The sequence below is a fragment of the Rutilus rutilus genome, assembly GCF_951802725.1.
Source record: "Rutilus rutilus genome assembly, chromosome: 3".
Classification (NCBI taxonomy): domain Eukaryota; kingdom Metazoa; phylum Chordata; class Actinopteri; order Cypriniformes; family Leuciscidae; genus Rutilus; species Rutilus rutilus.
The window spans coordinates 36,242,515-36,265,367 of NC_140211.1; the positions used below are offsets into that span (position 1 = coordinate 36,242,515).

Consider the following 22,853-nt stretch of genomic DNA (forward strand, 5'->3'; position numbering starts at 1 on the left):
CCAGCCTTTATTAATTTTTAAGAGATGGGTTTTGGGGCTGGGTCTGGGTCTGTGGGACTGTTTCTGGGGGACGAGTCTGAGGGAAGAACAGGAGACAAGGGTAAGGAGAAATTATGCAGAAGACAAAAGGCAGGTAAAATAAAAAGTGAATCCCCAGAAACAGTTTTCAAAACTTTCCCCTAATGGGATTCTTCTGGACTTGTTTTCCTTACTCAGGACATATTGAGGATACAAACTTATTTGAGTTTGCTTCTGTTGCAATTTGTTAAACCTTTTTTCATAAAATGACTGGATTATGTTTGTGCTTATTAAAAAGAACTCTTATAGCCTATCTCTCCCTTTCTTTTCATGTTTAATTGACCCTGTTAAAAAATATGCCAAATTTAAAATATGATTCCAATCATATTCATATTCTAATCATCATCCAATTACCAACATTTTTATCTTAACTCTTTCCAGTATAAAAAAAATGGTGTTTTTGGTAATTTTCACAATTTCATGGCACCCCAGAATATTTTGTTGTATGAATATCTGAACATACCAAAAGAAAGAACAGACCCTGTGCTTTTAAACAAAAAAAAAAAAATCTGTTTTATTCTAGCTTCGTGCGTCTTTTTTATCAACACTTGAATGTTGGCAAGTTTCATAAAAAGCAACATGAGCAAAAAGCTGAGAAAATCGCATTTTTATCAAAGACTACTAGATCTAGATCAGATTTAATGATGATCAAAACACAGTAGATCGAGTCCATCAACACCCTACACCCATAAAGCTTCACAGTCCTAGTGATCGCATTGATATCGCTTGTTTCTGCTCTTCTTTGCCTGCGTTTTGATCTCCTATCCTCACATTAGCTAGAAGTTACATTTGTATACTGTAACGTACACACGGCAAGGTAGCCTACTGTATATGCGTGTATTAAGCCGAATATATTCGGAGCAAACCCCCCTGATGCTAAACCTTAAAAACTTACTTCAAATATGATGTTTTCTTATTCGGCGAAGTTCGATATCTTGTAACTATCTCTCGTCCTCTGCTCGTCCGTTTGAAAACTGCCCGGTGCCCGCGCTGCCGGCGAACGGAATTTTTTTTTTTTTTTTTTTTTTTTTTTTAATCAGCATCAGCAACTGCAAGTAGCAAATAAAATTTTGGGGTGGCACCCGGGGTGGCCAATCGCATGTCACGGGTGTCCACCCCGGACCCCCCTCTGGCTCCGCCAAGAGAAGCAGCAGCCGCCTTCGCCTTAATAATACCATGTTACCGCGCGAAATAAACATGAATGAGTATCTGAAAGTATGTTAAAAGGTAGAGTAGCCTACCTACAGATTATTGAATTCCGTATCATGTGACATGGAATCGCTCGATCAGTGTTTCAACCGTGGAAAGACGTCAGTAAATCAGCTTGTAAACAATTTCATGTAATGTCACATGATCACATTTACCTCAGAAAAACCATATCCATAAACTCGTTAGTCAGCTAGAAAAATGAACTCTACAGAGGAGCATTTTGCTAAATATATGCACCATATTACATATTCATTATAATTTTTAATGTTCTGTAATTTTGAATGCATGTTTGAATAAATCTGTCAGTTTTTTATGACAGCCACCATTTAAATGTTTATAACTTTATTATTATAAAAATAAATAAAAGTAATTTAAGTGTTTGTATACAAATCAGTTAATTTACCTTCAATATTATAGTTGGCTAATGAAGCCTAGCCTACAACTGCATGACTCCCATAGTTTACAGCATTAGTTAAGAGATTTGTTTTTCTTGAGAAAATTTGCCATGTATTGTACCTGATATCCAAAATAATCAATATTGAATCGAATCGAATCGGAATCGAAATCGAATCGAATTGCAAGCTTGTGAATCGAAATCGAATCGAATTGTGAAATTTGTGTCAATACCCAGCCCTAGAATCAATAGCCGATAGAAACGGCGTGCCCGTTGTTCTTGACTGCATTCACTGAGCGAAATCGAAAGTAAACATAGTGCAGTACCTATCTATGTTTAGTACCTAAATGTCCAGTGGGAGGCGGAAAAGAAACACAGCTAGACATAAGCAACAGCACATCAACATTCTATGTCAGTTCATGTTGATATTTGAAATCAGCACAACTGTCCCTGAAGCCTTGAAGCCTGTTCTCACAACTCTACAATTTGCTAAATTTCTGAAATTTGTCCAATTTGTAAAGTTATTCTTGAATTATGATCATGGAGCAGCGTCACCCGAGAAGAACCAGGGCTCTTCCCACACACCCGAGGGGATTCTCTTCCACTCCAGACCCCTGTGAGCTTTCACATCTGGCAGCTGTAATCAGGTTGGGTCACACTTACAGCTGCATCTCTGCGGAAGCTCAAAGTCCCAGCGGTTTGGAGGAGCGCTACCTGAAGAACGCTGCTGTCCTTCCCGAAATCCGTCCAGCAGCCTCAGTCTCTTCAGTGGACACATGTCAGCAGGAAGAGCCTGTCTCCATCCATGGCTCCAGTGTGCATGGCTACCAGGACATTTACCGTTCTGTGGCGGAGCACACGATGAAGACTCGCTATGGTCGGCACCGTCCCTACAGTCTTGAGCTGGGCCTGACAATCAAGCAGCAGCTGTGGGAGACACTCAACTGCCCTTCACTGGTGGAGACGGAGCAGCCCGATAGACGTTTCCTCATCACTGAGAGCTTCTCCACACCCAGCAGAAGAAGCTTCGCTCCGCAAATCCATGTGGACATCAGTGAAGAGCCCCTGCCCGAGGAACCCCGAAGAAAGAAGCCCAGACACTGAGTCATCACAGTGTCACATGGAGCCCAGAGTATCACATAGTGGGACCTACGAATGTAAATACTGTATAGAATAAGTTCACAGTTTGTGGAGTAAGTTTTATTTTGTACAGTGAGTGTTCTGCACACTCTGAGTGTTGGTATGTTTTCTGTGGTTGTCAGTGCATTGAGATGGTTGTTCTTTTAGTGTTTTCCTACTTTGCTTCTTGGTTGTCGCCAGGATGTTTTAGGTGGTTTCTTGTGTGTTGACATGCGTTTGCTAAGGTTTTTGCACAGTTGTTAACCTGTTTTATGTGGTTGCTGCATGGACTCTTCTTTCTGGTTTTCATGCATATGGTTGTCAGAACACTTTGAGCAGTTGGTTGATATGCGGTTGCTTTTACAATACTAATATATAAGTATAATACTGGGTGATTTAAAGTAAATAACTGTAGAAATTATAGAAAAGTCTAACAGTGTATATTTGTTTTCCCCCTAACTCACAAAACAGATCAATAAGAGCGTTATTTCAAAGAAACAATGTGTCTTTGCCTTATATTTACTCATTCTGGAATCAATTGACAGAGAATATTATGTGGAAAAAGGTTTGGCTTACACCTAATCAGTATTTAATTACAAACAAAGTTAAGGAGGTATTATTCAAAATTATTCATAAAATGTACCCAGTTGAACATTACTTGTTCAAATTTAAAAGCGATATTGATTTTAATTGCACTTTTTGTGACAGTTGCCCTGGAACTGCCCATTTGTAAGACCATTATGGCTAATTTGTGTTGTTTTGGAAACATCTATAATTTGGTCTTTTGGAGAATTATAGAAATGTAAATTTTCCAGTAAAAAACCCTGTTTTATATAATTTAAGAAATAAATGGAGCTTTATATTGACTCAATTCGATTTTCTATGAAGCAAAAAGCAGTTAAAACTCTTAAAATTTGCAATGTCTTTATTTAGATTTTGGAGAATTATAGAGACAGGCACAGTCAGGTTTATATAATATATTTAATTTTTTAAAGGCAAAATTCCATGTTCACAAAATGTAAATCTTTGGAAAAGGTCATTTATTCGCAAAGGTGGACAAAAACATTGTGTTGGCTTTTTAAAGATTATTTTGATGATTACTTTTTCTCCTATGCTGTGGAAAAGATGGAGACAGTCAGACATTGATACTAATAAGAAATGTTTATTGAGCATCAAAGAGACTTCTTCCAAAAACATTAAGACACTTAAATTCTTCTTCTGGCCACCAGTGTACATGAATCCAACAATTCTTTGGAAATAAGTGAAATTATTTTGAAGGTTATGTGTCATGTATTGTGAAAAGAACTGTGAACTGTCCTGTCATTTCCTTTTTGACTGCTTAAAAATTTATTTATATTCTGCCGTTTTATGAATGTAATGGATGATATTTCATTATAATAATTGTATAAGCTAAACAACCAATGACTCTGCGTTCATTTTGTCAAATGCTAACGGTTTGTTTAGGATTTTATGTATGTTTTTTAACAATGTGTGCAGTGAAGGACAGCACATAATGTGTTAATTTATTAATTTACTTTATGCTAACCTCTAACATATTTACTTTGATAAAATCATTAACACAATGAATGAGTTAAAATGAACACAAAAAACGTTGTCCTTAAACTCACCCATTAATGTTTAAAATGTAACACATCATTTCCAGCATTGGCAGACTGTTTATTTTGTGCTATATATGAAATGTTTTAAATAAATATTTTTTTTTATTTTGTAATAATTTTCTCTAATTGATTTGTATGTCAGTAGTACTTATGTAGCATAAAAATAAAATGTATTATAAATCAAAATTATGAAATCTAATTTATATTTAGTACAAATAAAAATAATTACAGTAGTGTACTGATTAGCTTGGTTTTTACAGTAATGCACTAAAAAGTTGTGCTTGAAAATCAAGGACCATGATAAAAAGGCCTGGCGATGAAATTCTGATAATTTGACTGGTATTTTGTCAATGTTATAATTAAAATTAAGAAGAAAATGTATATTACCAACGTTAGCAAGCATATGGGAAGGGATAAAGTTCTAAATGGAGTAAGGATTTCAAACAACCTGACTAAGCCAATTAACTTTAAATGTATTATTTAACGTTTCAAAATCCAAAAAATGTAGGCCACCATTTTCATATGAATTCATTCATAATAATTGTTTATATCATAATAATTGTAATAAAAGTCAAGTAGATCTCTCATAATAAGCCATTGATTTAATTTCCCTTTTGTTTTTTCAACAACAGGATTGAAATTTAGTAAACACCTTTTGTGTAAATGACACGCAACTTGAAGTTTGATAGGTGATTGAGCATGACGTCACACGATTAGAGGTGCACCAAAAAGTTTGTCATCGTCAGGTGATGTTTAGGTTGAATTCCGCCCGCTGATTGTCTTAGACGATGGTAGCCTTCCAGGTGGCACTCGTCTGTACGAGGGGCTGAACATGAAGGCTACCAGCTGTCACAACTGTCTGAGACTTTGCGTACTGTCGTGTTTGTTTGTGCTGCACATATCTACGCGCGTGGCCGGAAACATGTCTTATCCGTCACATTTTGGCGTCGCCAGCAGAGAAGTTCGTCGAAATCGACACCCAAAACAGAGGAACACTTATTTTAAACCTCTCCTAGAAAGCCAAACTGAAGATGAAGGTATGCGTCTGATGTTAAGTCTATACAGGATAGCGGCGGATGCAGATGGACGACCAAAGCAGCTCAAGTTATTTGGGTCCAACACTATAAGGTTGCTCAAACCGTCCACCACTGAAAAGCACTTTCTCCCAACCTCAAATGGTAAAGCACTCTATCTTATCTCACACACGTCCATTAAGTACATCTAGACATGCCTTTGTCCTTATTTGCACCCTTAAAAATAAAATTGACATCTATTGTTCAATGAAGAACATTTACCATCAATGGAACCTTCCATTGCAAGGTTCTTTATAGTGAAAAGTTTTTTTTTTTTTAAAGATTGAAACATTCACACTACACTCTTAAAGGGATAGTTCACCAATTTGTTTTAATTTTGTCATTACTTACACACTCTCAAGTTGTTCCAAACCTATATGAGTTTCTCTCTTCTGTTGAACACAAAAGAAGATATTTAAAAAAAAAAAATTGACGACATCCATTGATTTCCATTGTAGAAAATGGTGAGTAGGCCTAAATAATGGCAAAGTTTAAATTTTTTGGTGAACTATCACTTTAAAAAGTTCTTTATTGGCATCTAATGTTCTATGAAGATCTTCAGTAAACATTTATGGAACCTTTCCATTTCACAATAGGTTCTTTATTGTGGAAAAGGGTTCTTTAGGTTTTGAAAGTGTTCTTAATAAGAAAAACATGGTTCTCAGAAAGGTTCTTTGATTAACCAAAAATGGTTCTTTTATGGCATTGCTTTGGAAACTTTAATTTTAAGAGTGTAAGAATAAAAATGATTATTTTAAGAACTGTTCACTGAATGGTTCTTACATGGCATTTCTGTGGGGAAACAAAAAACCCTGCTGGAACCTTTATTTTTAAGAGTGTGTTGTGCACATTAGCCCTTAAAGTATTATAATAACTATTAGATTTGTATTTTTGAAATCTAGGCCCATTGTCTGATTATTTATTTTCATTTTCTCTCTCCTATCTGTAAATCCTACTGGACTAGACCTTCAGTATAACTACACAGTGAAATATGAACTGAAAAACCTCTTGTTGGACAAACTGGTGAAGGCGTCTTTTATGCACCTGAGGTCTCCTGTGTCATCCCGTCATCCTTTTATATGTGAGGCAAGGGTCACGTCTCTTCAAGATCTTCCTGAAGGTGACTATGTCGCTATGCGTCCTCGAAGCCTGTGGACCGAATCGGATGTCACAAACCATGTGTCTGAGTCAAAAGATGGCCAGGTATCCCTCTTAGCTCATTATCGATGCACTCAACCAAAGAATGCCAGGTCCATTACACATCGAAAATGCTTCCCACCCCAACACCATCTTCGAGCTCCTGTTTTACTGCTCTTCTTGGAGGAGAACAAGCAACCTGTGGAATGGGGGAAGTACTTCACGCCCCTTTCCCGCCCCAGGACCCGCCGGTCTCAGGAGCCTGGGAACATCGTCTCTGACATCCCCAACTACAAGCAAGGGTCGAACAGCGTGGCCAAAAACCAGTGCAAGCTGCACTCCTTCCACGTGACCTTCAAAGATTTGGGATGGGACCATTGGATCATTGCACCCCACAAGTACAACCCTCGTTACTGTATGGGAGACTGCCCTCGTATCCTGCATTACGGCTACAATTCGCCCAACCACGCAATCATGCAGACTTTGATCAGCGAGCTTGGTGTGTCAGATATCCCGATGCCCTCTTGCGTTCCTTATAAATACAAACCTATCAGCGTGTTGATGATGGAGAAGGATGGAAACATAGTTTATAAAGAATATGAAGATATGATTGCAGACTCCTGCACCTGCAGATGACTTTGGGCTTGGGGTCAGATCGAGAAAATAACTGAATGTTGCTAAAGGACAATGTGAATTTGAACTAGCACAATTGAAGAACTCAGCCGAAAGGAATGGTTATATTGGGTTTGATTTGCCTGTTGCCATTGCTTGCGCATTACTAAGAACATTCACACAGCGAGGTTTGTGTTAGGCTTGAATTATGGAGAGTGATCAATTCAGTCTCACCTCTCAGAGTACAGACTTTTTAGGGATCTAGGTATGAATAACTGGATTCTGATTGGTGAATGAGTGACTATCATGTAATATTTCTTTTCTGCTTATTCTTCTCTATGTATGTTCTTTTTTTCTGTCTGCTATGTATTAATGTGACATCTTTTGTAATGTATTTATGGAGGGGGAATGAAATAGGAGAATTTTGGCACTTTATGGAAGACACTGTACTGAAAAAAGGAAAATGGAGGAGAAAAATGAGGCACGAAAGAGCCCTGTCTGTTGACTTAGGCCATAGAGTTGTTGCTGTTTCTCGTCTGCTGCATTTGTATCCTCTTTCTGAAAGCACAGGTTTTGCCCATCTTTGACAAAGAGCATGGCCTTCGAAAGCAAGTGGAGAAAATAAGCAGAGGCTAATTTTGCACAACCTCAGTGAAGACATGCAGTAAGTGTATAAATGAGACTTTCATAGATGTATTTCTTAGAGGAGAAATGTCCATGCACCTAAATGAATGTTTTAATGTTATATTGAAAGATGTTGAAATAAAGTAGTTATTTTGTAAAAAAAAAGAAAAAAAAGAAGGCAAACGTATAAATATGCTTGTTGTGTGGTCATTTGATTCTCTTTTGTTTGGTATTTCTCTTAGATTTGATCAATAGGAGTCGCTCTCTCCCAGCTGTTTCTCTCAGCTCTAGTAAATGGAGATGGCAGGAATGCTGGTCTGAACTGGCTCCTTTGATCTTATAGAGCTTGTCTGGTGTAAAATTTGGGTGAAAGTTCATTTAGAACCTTAAGCAAGTGTTCAACCTCCATGCAATATCAGGACAAGATATGGAAGAATACTTGAATGTTTTGAAAATCCTTGTGTCAGTATTTACATAATGTATAGAATGCTCAGAATATGGTATCTTCCAACGAACAGGGAAATGTAGATAGTCTGTAAGATTGTGTACCAGAAAAAACGAAATGTATTAGAATGTAGCATAACAAAAAATTGCTCTATTTAGCATTTTGGGCATAGTAGATATGTATGTTTTATTTGCTGTGGAGAGAAGATATAGGCCTGGTTTCACAGACAGGGCTTTGATTAAGTCAGAGGTTGGCCTTAGAGGTTAATTAAGACATTTAAGCAGCTTTTATAAACATGCCTGGCGTCTACTTAAGACAAAAATGGCACTGACATATTTTAAGATATGTCAGTACAAGTTGCTTTCAGTTGAAACCGCTCAAACATGCATTTTAGTCTGTGAAACCAGGCAATAGAGAACTGTTTGAAGGTTTGGGGTCGGTGAGATTTGTTTTAATGTTTTTGAAAAAAGTCTCTTATGCTCAACTAGGCTGCAATTTGAAATTTTGTTTTCTATTTTAATATATTTTAAAATGTAATGTATTCATGTGATGCAAAGCTGAATTTTCAGCAGACATTACTCCAGTCTTCAGTGTCACATGATCCTTCTGAAATCAATATAATTTGCTGATTTGTTGCTCAAGAAACAATTGTATCATGTGTTGTGCTGCTTAAAATATTTGTAGAAACAACACTTTCCCCCCTCAATATTTTATGATTAATGGAAAGTTCAAGAGAACTGCATTTATTTGAAATTATACATTTAATAGAAAATGTATATTAATAGAAATCAAATTTTCTCATGAATAAAAGTATTAATTTCTTTCAAAACAGTTTTACTGACACAAACTTTTGAACCAAAATGGAGAAAAAAATTAAATGTGAGTAAATTGTTAAACCAGAAGCATCAAAATCTTTTTGTAGTCTTTTTTTATATAAAACTTTTTTTTTTTTATCAATATCTGACCCATTATTGTTGTTGTAGCATACACACTTGGTTGATTACACTTCCATGATTACACTTCCATTTCCAGTACTCAGCTCAACTCAACTCAACTTTATTTATAGAGCACTTTCAACACCACAAGTGGAACCAAAGTGCTGTACAGAAAATATAAAAGAGAAAAATAAAAACAATACAAACATATGACATACACAGCTTACAAAGCATATTCAATTGCTAAAGAAAACAAATACGTTTTAAGTGCACTCTGAAAAACACCCAAAGAAGGAGAAGATTTTACAGACAGAGGAAGGTCATTCCAGAATCCAGAGCCTAGGAGCTGCAACAGAGAATGCCTGATCACCTTTACATTTTAAATGGGATCGCGGAACCATGAGGAGCAATTGATCAATTGATCGCAGAGATCTACTGGATTGACAGCGACTGATTAAATCAGTAACATACTCAGGTGCTAGGCCATGCAGAGACTTAAGAACATACAACAACGCTTTGTATTGAATTCTGTATCGTATGGGTAACCAATGTAGTTTAATTAACACAGGTGTAATATGCTCTCTCTTCTTAGTACCCGTTAAAAGTCTGGCAGCTGAGTTCTGAACAAGCTGCAAACGGGAGAGAGAAGCCTGACTCACACCGAGATACACATTACAATAATCCAAACGGGATGACACAAAGGCATGAACAACCTTCTCCATATCTTCAAAAGAGAGGATCGATTTCAATTTAGATATCGATCTAAGATGGAAAAAACTATTCTTAACAACAGCATTGATTTGCCGGTCAAATTTAAGCTCAGAGTCAAAAATGACACCAAGGTTTTTCACGCTAGACAGTTTTTTCCCAGGAAACAACCCCAGGCAGTCATCCTCCACACACCCCTTATTTCCAAATAAAATCATCTCGGTCTTATCCTCATTTAATTGGAGAAAGTTATTCGCCAGCCAGCACTTAACCTCGGTCAAACATCCATGGAGAGACTGAATGGCACATTTATGCCCATGTTTCAGTGGTAAATAAATTTGAGAATCATCCGCATACAGATGATACTGAATCCCACATTTTTCAAAAATAGAACCTAGAGGGAGCATATAAAGGGAAAATAAAATTGGTCCCAGTATAGAGCCCTGTGGAACCCCACACACAACAGTAGAAGAATAATCCCCTAATCTGACTGAAAAAGTCCTATCCTTCAAATAGCCCATTTCAGGGCTATGGCCAGAATACCAACCTGATCCCTAAGACGATCAATAAGAATATTATGATCAACTGTATCAAATCCCGCTGTAAGATCTAACAAAAGTAGAACAACACGGTTTCCAGAATCACCACCTCGTAGGATGTCATTAGACACCCTCAAAAGAGCAGACTCTGTACTATGACCAGCTCTAAAACCTGACTGGAATCTATCGAAAATGTTATTCCTCATTAAAAAGTCCTTAAGCTGTGCATTCACAATTTTTTCCATGCAGTATCTTAGATATAAAAGGCAATTTCGAAATGGGATGAAAATTACTCTCGTCAAAGGGGTCTAAGCCAGGGGTTTTTTTTGAGAAGGGGCTGAATAACCGCATGCTTAAAACTAACCGGAACAACACCAGATGACAAACTAATATTCATAATAGACAGAATGCTTGGGCCAATGGAATCAAGTACCTGCTTAAACAGAGAAGAAGGAAACACATCACCAGGAGACCTGGCAGGCTTCAAATGAGCAATTATATCATTAAGCTGCTGCAAGAAGAGTTAAACTGGTCGACCAACTCTTCTAAACCCATACAGGGAGAGGGGGAAATCGATCAATGAAAATAAAGGAGAGACCTCAAAAACAGCTGAAAATCTACTAGCTGTGCATGGATTGAATATGCGAGATGAAACAGAGGCAGAAACAATATTACCCAGCGCACCACAAGGAAAGTTAGAACTGTTTTATGAACAGAAAAAACAGTATCAGCAATCTTCACACTGCCAACAGAGAATCCCAGAGATAATACAAGGTCAGGCGTATGACCACGTTCATGAGTTGGACCAGAAACACATTGTAGAAAATCAAATAACTCTAATAAATTAAAAAATTCTTTGACCAGGGGCTTTGAAGGGCAGCAGCACACATGTATATTGAAATCCCCCAAAATTTTAATATTGTCAAAAGAGGGGACAATTCCAGATAAAAATTCAGAAAGCTCCTGTATAAAATCCCCATGAAAGTTTGGGCGTCTATAAATCAAAACACATAAGACAGATTTAAAAGAATTCAGCGTAATTAACTGAGATTCAAAAATGCAATAGGACTCAGAAGGTAAAAGTCAACACTTAAACTTGTCTTTAAAAACAACTGCAAGACCCCCGCCACGGCCAACAGACCTAGGGGTACTAAAAAAAACTGCAACCAGGAGGAGAAAGTTCAGAGAGAGAAGTCATTTCACCAGCATTAAGCCATGTCTCAGTAACAAATAAAATTTTTTTTTTTTTTGATGTATGAGTAAATGTCCAGTACTCATAATCAACCTAAAGACTAATGGCTTTTACAGTAATATAATGGCATCTTTAGACAACAATTAACATACAACAGGTATTCCAGCTGAACCATACATCAAATACATATATCTAACATTTTTATTTGACAACATATTGGGAAAAAATGCTCTATATTTAGTGATTTTTATTCTGCAGTTTGATGGGCATATTAATCCCTGTGTGAGTTATTTACAGCTCCTAGACAAAACTATTTTGACTTTTAACTTTTAATTGTTTAGATAGACTCGACAAGTGGAACAAGGTGGTAATTCATAGAACAAACATAGCAAGCCCAACAGTACATAATAAAACTATAACTATAAACTAAAACATTTGGCCGATTTCACTTAGTCACAAACTAAAATGCATGTTTGAGCTGTCTAAACTGAAAGTAACTTACTATATTTTAAGATATGCCAGTGTCATTGTCTTGCACAGTATCAATATTCACATTAGTAATGTTTTTAGTTTTTTCTAAGGCACACTAAAAGCTACTTAAATGTCCTAACTGAACTAAGGCCCAATGGTAGAACTAATCACAACCACAGAAAACAATCAAGATATCAGAGGAACAATTAGCAGCTCTGTCTAAAGGTCTCCAATGAAATAAAGGAAGATGCACAGTGGTAGCTTCCCTTATTGATACGGTTCATTCGCATTGCTTCAGTCTTTAGCTGACGCTATGGGGAAACTCCTTTCCTCCGAAAATGCAGAAGCCTGATTTAATCGCTTATGTGCAACTGCACAAACCTCTGGCGCTTCAGCCCGCCAAAATGGGCGGGGCTACCCGTCTATATAAGCAGGCCGAAAATGCCATTTTCTCAGAATCTTTCTCCTTTAGCGCAAAGATCTCCTCGAGCTGACCCTCGCCCCGGAAATGGAGCTCCATCGTGAGTATGACCAGGGGTGTGAACGACATCAGCGGACGAGGGAGTCGTGACTACGGATGATGAGGACTGGCTGATTGACTTCAATGAGGAATTATTGACTCCTACCCAATCCAACCCGATACCTTCATCATTGCTGTTTTGGAAAAGTACCATTGACTGTATAAACTATGAACTATTCGATGTCAACAGCCCTGTGCCATCTCCGCGGAAGCTCTGCTATGACGTCGTGCCGCAGGTCGTGTTACCACCAGCAGCGTCAGTGCGAGAGGATTCTGCAGCTTCGACTCTGGCCTCGGATCTCTTCGCTCCATCTCGGCCTGTCGACCTGTCGGCTCTGTCTTAGCTCCTCCCACCGGGTTCTCTCGTCCTGCTGGCTCCCCCTTGGTCAGTTGTCACTGCACTTCTGCAACGGACTTGTGGGCTGTCAGCTACTCCCAGTGCCTATGGCTGCACCGGGTTCCTCATGTCCCACGTCTCATGTCACCACTCCTTCGCCACCTGCTCGTCCACCTCCAAAGCCCCCTCCATCCCTCCCTCACACCCTCCCTCCCTCACCTCTGCTACTAGGGCACAAGGTTGTGCCTACTGGGAGGGGGCGTTCTGTCACCATTATGTTCAGCTTAGTTTCATTATGATGAACTTTTAGTTTGTTTTCATTTTCATCATGTGTTCCTTTGTTCAGTTTTCCCGCTCTTCATTATTAGTTCATTCTGTTCAGGTGCACGTCATAAATCATCTTGTTTTAATCACTATTTAAGTTCTCCCTTCACAGTCTGTCATTGTTCGGTCTGATTTTAGCGTGTGTTGCCCTGCCTCTCTGTTTACCCTTCGTGTTATCTTCATTAAATTACATGTTAAATTACGGAACTTAATCTTCATCTGCCTTCCTAGACTGGGTAAACCCAGCCTGATCTGCCGGCGATTTGATTTCGCCCTGCAGCTCAGGCTGGAAACCTGTACATTTATCTCTGCTGCTTCCTTTACAAATTTGCGGGAACCAATCACAAACTGGCTTATCCACCTGTCCTTATAAACCCGCTTTTGGCGGGTTTAATCCAATCCGAATCCAAAGCAATTGCGGCTCTGTCCAATTCCTTTTAACCTCTCGACGGAGTTTTTTTTTTTTTTTTAAATAACCTGCAAAAATCACTCGATTCAACACGTTTGGTTACACATTTCCTGCCTGGAGTTTTCGCGTCGCTCTGCAAAGTACTTCACCCAGATCGTTGGTCTGATTGGTTGAAGGACTATCCAATTGTGTACAGAGTCATTTGAACTATGCCCATTGATCACGCCTCTTGTGCAGTAGAAAATACATAGCAGACTCCCCAGACCAATGTTCAATCTTAAAAGATTGAGCTTGGTCTGGTGATAGCCAGACTATTGCCTTCCTGCAACCACCCGTGACATCCTTTATGTTGAGTTATGTCCAGTTTAAGATTCATCCAGTCCTAAAAATCATGCAAAAGCAACAAACTGTAGGTTACTCGACATGTTGATCAGAGAAGTGCACAACTCTTGGTCAGGTTAATCAGAAAAGTCAAAGGTCCAGCTTGCCTATAAAAACAGGATATTATCAATTAGGAAGAACATCAACAAAGCATCTCACCCCCAATTATATCAACTCATTTTGTCACTGAGGAACAGAAGTTTGAACTAAATGAGTCACAATTAAGGCTCCTTTATTACACAGAGATGTTTTGCGAAGTGCAGGTACACTGGATGGAATAAAACTGGATGAATCTGCTGAGGCCCTTTTCTCCTCATTGGCAGCTGATAATTGTTTCAGTTCCCGGTGGGATGGTGTACTTGGTCTAACATCGTTTGACCAAGTGCCAAAACATACAAACAAATCAAATGGGGACAGGGTTCTTGACCCTAAAGCACTGAGGGAACACCCTGATGAATTGTCATCATTTGATTCAGAAAGAGATATTATTGTTAAGGGAAAGGATATATACAGTTCTTCTCCTGAAGTTGAACTCCTAAAAGTCTTCTTAAGGCTACTGGTGAAAGGAATTTAGTTTCTTATCTTTTTCAAATGATAGAATGGTCTATTGTTGTGCATGGAGTACGGATTATCTCCAAAAAAACAAACACCCTCAAGGTTTGTTTATCAAATCGATGTAAAGTGATTTCACTTGCATTTAAAACTTCTAAATCTATGCAAAAGTATTTTGTGGTCACACTATATTTTGATGGTCCCTTTTGAACATTCTGTTGACGATAAGTAACTTTGCAACTACATGTCAACTAACTCCATTAGAGTATTAGTAGACTGTCTGCTTAATATCTGTTCTTTATTGTAATGCTCCCCCAACAGGTATTCTACTGACTATAAGTAACTTTGCAACTACATGTCAACTTATTCTAACCCTAACCCTATCAGTCTACTAATACTCTATTAACACTTTAATGAGAGTTAGTAGACATGTAGGTGCAAACATACTTATAGTCAACAGAATGTGTTAAAGGGACCATCAAAATAAAATGAACCCCTTTTTTTTCCCAGTGTTCATAAGAAACAGAACCCAGTCTCATGGCAGTTTGTGACATAGTCATGAAATTTAATCTACTGATTCGTGTTCGTGAATCATCTATTGATAATAATATTTTTAATCTATTGATTCGTGTTCGTAAGATAAATGAATAGAAAAATAATGTTTTTAAAGATTTATGTGCAGTAACGTTAGGCCAAGTGATATTGTTATTACTGACACATTACAATGACGTTCGAGAGAAAATTACATCGTCTAGAAAATAATTAGCTAACCATTTAGCAAGCCTAATTTCACCAGAGTGGTTTTTTTTTTGGTTTTTTTTTACTGATGACGAGGAAACCATTGGTCGGGCTTTAATTCGTAGCCCTAAAATGTAAACCATGTGAGTCTAATGACAAAGAAAGGCATAATTTATAACATTTAAGCAAAACGTGATCATTACTTATGAACCTCACTTAACGTTACCTGGACGGTGGTCTGAGCGCAATGAGAAATCACTGAAGAAATCACCCAATCGCAAAGCGGACTGGCTCCGTCTCTACAGCAACGGATGCTGAGGTTCATGTGTAATGCTTCCATCAACTTATTTAATTAAATGTATTTATTTAATTTAAATTGAATTGATATTCAAATGTTCTCACAATCGAAGGATAAACAATTTAAACTGATGGTCAGTAAGTCTAATGGGTACCGTTACCGTTAGATGACACACCAAACCGATGGAAAAAGAAAACGGTATTTCTCAAAAAATAAACAGCAACATTTAGAAGCGTTAGCCGTAGCACAACTCTGCAGTCTCGTTAAATGAATATATTTACTATATTTTGACTGGAAGGAACCACGGACGATGGTTTACAATAGTGAGAAGCCTACAGAATATAAAGCAATAAAAACAAGGACAAAAAAATGTCTGATTAAATGTTGAGTAATGTAGCGTTTAAAGTTTAAAAGGGTGGTATAATTTAAAATTAAGGGGTGTAAAATAAGTATTTGATGTCCCCAGAGTGTGTATGTGAAGTTTTAGCTCAAAATACCCCACAGATTTTTTTATATAGCATGGTAAAATTGTCACTTTTTGAGGGTGAGCAAAAACACACCATTTTTGTGTGTGCCCCTTTAAATGGAAATGAGCTGCTGCTCCCAGCACAGAGGGCGGAGCTTCAAGAGGTTGTGTCCTTTTACCTCACACAGACATGCACTGAAAATTTCAAAAAAGTTTAACCTTTTATGTTCAAACCGGAGTCAGACAATTATGGAGAGACTCATGACAACATGTAGAATGCGACAGGACATTTTTGAATGGTTAGTTGATGAATTTATAGCTAATGTGGAGTTAACTATCTTCTAGTCATTGATTAGCATATTCTGTAATGACAATCTATAAATCGTGTTCCCGGGGGCGGGTTTATGTAAATTCTAGGGTTGGTGATGTCACTAACCCGGTAGGAATGTCATGTAGTCCCTACCAGCTGTTTGTTGTATTTCTTAAAAAACGATTTCTTTAAAAGCAAATATCTTCCTTTGCTTTGAACTTTGAGCATTGTAACAAGATGTTGTTTATGCTCAAACAGCAACATTACACACTAACTAAAGTTAGAAAAGTGAAATCATAATCAACCACCCCTTTAAAAAAAAGTATAACAAATGAGAAAAAAACAATGCTCCAGATTGGCAGAAAGAAAACCGTGGTGCAGACACAAAATATACTTCCTATAGAAATAGAACGAACACGAATCAATAGATTCAATTTCGTGACTATGTACTGTACACGAACTGCCGTGAGACTGGATTGCAACCAACCAGTGACCTTCAGAGGAGTCACGTCTGTGCAGATGGTGTTGGATACAGATTTCCTGGTAGAATTGCACAGAAAAGCCCACTGAACTTTGGAAGCACATGGTTGGTGTTTCTGTTCACCTCAGTTAAAGCTGATTACCCAACGCTGCTAAATAGCTAAAGGCAATTTTTCATCGAGCTAGGTTTACATTTCAAATACTGCAACGTTTTTATGTTTTCAGTGGCCTAAATCACACACTTTGTGTCCTTAGTTTGACTATTCAAGTAAATTCTTTAGCATCTCTGATTGTGTAAATAGAAAAAAAGAGTAATTTTCTAAACTTTTCAGTTTCCATTAAATATACACAACTGTTCAAAGTTTGGGTCGGTAAGACTTTTTAATGTTTTTGAAAGAAGTGTCTTATACTCACCAATGCAGCATTTATTTGATCAAAAATACAGGAAAAAAATAATATTGTATAAAATAATATTGTAAAATATTATTACAATTTAAAATAACTGCTTTCTATTTTAATATATTTAAAAATGTAATTTATTCCTGTGATGGTGCCTTCAGTGTCACATGATCCTTCAGAAATCATACTGATTTGCTGCTCAAGAAACGTCGCACTGCTTAATATTTTTCTGAAAACCATGATACTTATTTTAGATTCTTTGATGAATTGAATAACATAAAGAACACTTTTAAAATATTATAATGTATTTACTGTAACTTTTGATCAATTCAATGTATCCTTGCTCAATAAAAGTATTAATTTCTTTAAACAGTGATCCCAAACTTTTGAATGGTACTGTAACTACCACAAGCATAAAGAGGCAAGGCCAGTCCTCATAGTGTGTTGTGAGCAGATTGCTGTGCTTGACCTCAATGAACACTTAATCTGAATAGATTTAATACAATGTTGATCTGAACAAGAAGGAACTTGCAGATAAGCTTCACCTTGAGCTCTATCACAATACTATGACCAACACAGCGATGCTAGAATGCTAGAATTGTGCTAGAAAACAAGGCCACCAGCTTATGAAATAGTACTGTGTATTATTTGACAATCCCAAGATGACAAGCATCAGAACCAGTAAACACCATGAGTCAGTGTGGAACCTTTGTGATGAGCTGGATCAGAGGCCCGACTCATATCTGACCCGCTGCCATCTTTGCTGCGTCTTGTTCACAGTCTTTTTCCCCTCTTTGTTTTTTGTCCATTTTTTATTCTTTATTAAAACACAAGGTCCCTGTGCACATGTATATGATAAAAGGGAGATAGAAGAACTATATCAAAGGAACGTTGAAGAAACAGGATGGGAAATGTTGATTAGAATCTGATATAAATCATATTATTTACATCGGTTTTTAAATCGGTGAGTATACCATTGCATAGCTGTCTAAATTATACAGTTCAACAAACTGTGGTGAAACCGCAGATTTACAGCATTGGACTCTAAAAGGCTGACAAGCACATGTCCAAAAGCCTACAGTATGTCTGATTTTCGTTCTTATCTTTCATTCCTCTCGTTCTTCCTTATCCCTTGCTTCTCTCAACTTTGGCTGCATTTTCTCCCAGAGTCCCAGAGGACATCAGATTATCCTAGTCACAAACATTAAGCAAACAAATGCCACATCTGGCAATGAAAAAGCAGAGAGGGAGAGAGAGAGAGGGAGAGAGAGAGTGAGAGGAATGAGGGAGAGGCAGTCTCTTATGCTGACTGGAGGGTATATAAGACAGTATAATTATCATCTCTGTCGTCAGTGTCTCTGTTACAGCAACTGAATCTATTCATTCAGTATGCAGAATCACATTCACAGAGGGGCTCTTCTAGCCTGGTGCCTGGTGTTTTTGGTGATTGTCCAGCAGGTAATTATGATTTTTTTTTTTTTTTCATTTTTAATATTTAGCTACAAATTTTTTCAGCCACAAATAGCTACACGTTTTTTCGTGGCTCTCTAAATGATTCACTTTTACACCATCTCAGTTTGATGGTATTTCTGTTTGTGTGTTCAATTTTTACTTAATGCAATTCCTTTAAAAAAAAAAAGAATAGCATTAAAATAATATTTTATATGCTCTTATGCTATTGTTACATTATTTATATTATTGTTAAATGGTGGAACCATTTTTAGAACGTTTATTTAGATTTTGCTGTTAAATTAAAATGACATGATCAAACTAATAGTCAAACTCTTGCAGAAAGGGTATAAATAATTTGATCTATTTTATGAAATGGATATTAAGTTTTATTAGTGTAGAGCTCATTTATGCATTGTGTGTTTCAGGTGACCTGCAGCCCTCTGCCACAGTTGGACACACCCTCCTCTGTGCAGAAAGTTCAAAAGTCACTGAAGAGAACTGCTCGAATGACCCCATTATGGAGGATCATGGGTACTAAACCTCACGGTGCCTACTGCCAGAACAACTATGAGTGCTCGACAGGAATATGCAGGTAAATGCATCTCTTTAAGTCACCTTGACAAAGGTGAAAAATGGACAATTGTAATTTTTTTGAATGGAGCAATAAATTATTTATCTGTGCAGTTATTTATTTATATCCACTTGCCCTCGTATAATCTTTAACCAAAATAACTTCCCCTTCCCCTTGCAACGACATCTCTTCTCCGATGACGTGTTTACTGGCACGAGGCGGGACAACCCGTCACATTAGATCAAAACCAAAACCATCCAAACAATTCCAATCAAGTCCTGCCTTATGTTGTTTCCTGTTCAAGAAGCCATTTCACTTGGATATACGTCACAATAGGGAAGAAAAGACTATTGCAACTTCCTTTTTATGCCGACTTTAAACATTAAACGTTTTATTTTCTTCTTGCTGGCAGTACTTTCAGACTATTAAACAAGAAATGTGAGAACTATATTCACTGATTCTTTATGTCTATTTTCATCCACAGGAGAGGCCACTGTTCCTACAGCCAACCGATTAATTCCTAAAATGAAGACTCCGTCTTTCCTCTCTGATCTGACGTTTTTACACCATCATGCATGACAAGAGCTTGAGTCAATGACCAACAGGGGCAACTGAATGTGAATGTGCAGTTAATCATCAGTTAGATATATAGGACTGACTCCTCTAAAGCCACAAAGGAGGCAATAGGTAATGTTCTGAAGATTGGGCTTATCATAAGGTAGGCTACATAACGTGGACTTTTTCCTCATAACCTACATGCACAGTGTATTGCTATATACAGGAAGCATTATTAGTGAGAGTCAAATTACATTGTTGATGGACTGATGTGCTGGGAGGGTGATACAGTAGGTATATGTTATGAAGAATGTCATTTTGGGCCAGATTCCCTGAACCAGATTAAGTCCAGTCCGTGTCCTGGATATACCTGGAGTAGAGTATGGCCCTTGCCACTAACAGCTCATCTCAGGACTAAGCTCAGTCTAAACATGGAAACTGGTCTGTAGTATTAGATCATGTTACGTGAAAGCTATATATGCAAGTGAAGGCAAGCGTAAACCGTGAAGTGCCTTAGCTCAACCGAAAAGTCGTTGAACCAAAGTTAGTCTATGAGAAAAGGGACAGAGAAAGTGCAAAGGTTGCCATTATTGATCGTGTCTAGATATTATTAACCATTTACCTCCATCCTTTGCCTTTGTGTGTGTGCTCACGTTTGTAGTATTTAATTTAAGACTCATTTATCTTTCACTATTTATGTTGTTATAAGTTTCTCATCTCACGATTTCCAAGCATCATTTCAATATTGGATTACTTATTTACTATTTATTTGTTTACTTATTATTTGTTTTTCTCTTTTCATTTTGTATGATTCAACAGTTCATCTAAAGCTCCATTTTTATGTATCTGACTATATACATCTCTATAAGAGGTAATATTTACTGTACTGTAACTCTATATGTGCATGTCTCATATGAGTGAACTTTGTAGTTCTGAAATAAAAAAAACGTGTTCTGAGAAAATTCCCTATGTGTCACAAACTCAATTTATTGCCTTCAAAGTTGCACAGATCACTGCAGTTTGCCATGCAGCATATTTCTCAGCAGCGGTTCCAGTAAAAACTGGGGGGAAAAAATTGTGCATTAAAAATGAAAAGTTTTATTTACGCCACGCCACCTTGGAATTATAAGGTTCTATCTGACATTTTTGTCAAAATTGAGTTATTCACATATTCTTATACTGTGACAACTTATTTACAATATGTGATGTTTATTATGTTGTATAACTTTTGGGGATTTTTTATTTCATCAAAACTCTCACTGCGCTCTCCCAGCTAATTAGGTGCTATATATCAGTACAAAAATGCAAAAAAAGGTCTGCACACTAAGAATATTGTTACAAACAGGAGATAAAGAAAATGTTGACACTGACGAAGGCAAAGAGCCGTACCGTTTGTATATTCTTTATCTCCTGTTTGTAACAAATAAAGTATTTTTAGAGTGAAGACCTTTTTTGCAGTTTTTGGACTTTTTATTTAGAAAACAAAAAGGTTCTGTCTACAAAGTCGAATGTAATGCAAAACCGTATAATTCCAAGGTGGTGATCAGTCAATACATATTTGTCATGCAAGCCTCAGAGGTGTGATCAGGGTTTCTGAACTGAGACCAGGGACCCACGCAGCACACAGCAGCCATTTGGCTGATATGGCAGACCTAGACTTCAAAAAGGTTAGCCAAGCATGTACAACAAATAGAGATAGCGTTCAGAGACGTATAAATCAGTGTTGCTCATGTTCAAATGACAATTTGAAATTGGCATTTTATCACTGACAATTTTGCTGCAAGACAGATCAAGATAATATATGAAGTCACATGGCGGCAGAGCTGTGCAGCAGATTGATACTCAGTCTAAGCATGCCTTCTGAGTGACAAAGAACTATGGAATTCATAAAATCATAGATAAGTACCTAGTAATCTTTATCATTCCTCCTGACTGTCAGACTGGTTTAAGTGCTAGATGACCCATACCACATGAAAATATTAATCTTATATGTCCCAACATAATTATTACTTTTGGTAGGACTTTATTTTGATGGTCCCTTTTTAATATTCTGTAGACTATAAGACAAGTGACTTTGCAACTACATGTCAGCTAACTTTTATTGTTTATTAATAGACTGTCTGCTTAATATTTGCTAACTCTTTATTGTGATGCTCCCCTAACAGACATTCTACTGACTATAAGTAACTTTGCAACTACATGTCAACTTATTATAACCCTAACCCTACCAGTCTACTAACACTCTAATGAGAGTTAGTAGACATGTAGGTGCAAAGTTACTTGTCAGCAGAATGTGTTAAAGGGACCATCAAAATAAAGTGAAGCCTTACTTTTCAGTAATAAGGTACTGTACTTATTAAATAAAAAATATATTTAGCCTACACATCAAAATAACAACATTAACTGGGATAGAGCAATTAAGCAAGGGGGAAATTATGTGGCTACAAATCACTGCCTGGAATTAGAGCTTAGACGGAGGAAGGTGAGATGATGAACGGAGCAGACATGGAAAAAAAAAACTCAGATAATTTTTCTTGAAATTCAGAGGACATAAGTTGAGATGTAAGGAAACAAACAAATAATTCCTTAAAACAAATTTAAATTTAAAAACCAAATTGAACGATGATTGAAATCTGACCTAGAAACATGATAGGGTGTGACTACTGCCACTTAGTGGACACAAGCGAGACATGAATGTGCTTTTGGCACAAGGAAATAACTGAGCATCGGTCTATTACAAAGTGTTCTTACTGTTGCAATCATGATAGCGCCAAAGAAAATAATCTAATTAACCCAAAATATATAAAATAGCTAAGCTAAATAAATTAAACCAACGAAATTATGAGGGGAAAACGAAGTAACAAAGGAAAAAGTTTCAACAAGTGTTTTACAATTCACTTTGCCTT

At 37.2% G+C, this 22,853-nt stretch overlaps 2 protein-coding genes across 2 annotated transcripts; both read left to right on the top strand.

Moving 5' to 3' along the window:
• The first annotated feature begins 5,126 nt into the window (after positions 1–5,126).
• Positions 5,127–8,021, top strand: bmp15 (bone morphogenetic protein 15). The gene is made up of 2 exons (XM_084403357.1): positions 5,127–5,597; positions 6,457–8,021. Exons 1-2 carry the CDS (start codon positions 5,252–5,254, stop codon positions 7,263–7,265), a joined length of 1,155 nt encoding a protein of 384 aa, XP_084259483.1. The 5' UTR covers positions 5,127–5,251; the 3' UTR covers positions 7,266–8,021.
• A 10,623-nt stretch (positions 8,022–18,644) lies between these two features.
• Positions 18,645–20,912, top strand: leap2 (liver-expressed antimicrobial peptide 2). The gene is made up of 3 exons (XM_084405656.1): positions 18,645–18,827; positions 19,247–19,413; positions 19,877–20,912. The coding sequence occupies exons 1-3, from the start codon at positions 18,759–18,761 to the stop codon at positions 19,914–19,916; spliced, it is 276 nt and encodes a 91-aa protein (XP_084261782.1). The 5' UTR covers positions 18,645–18,758; the 3' UTR covers positions 19,917–20,912.
• Positions 20,913–22,853: the final 1,941 nt, after the last annotated feature.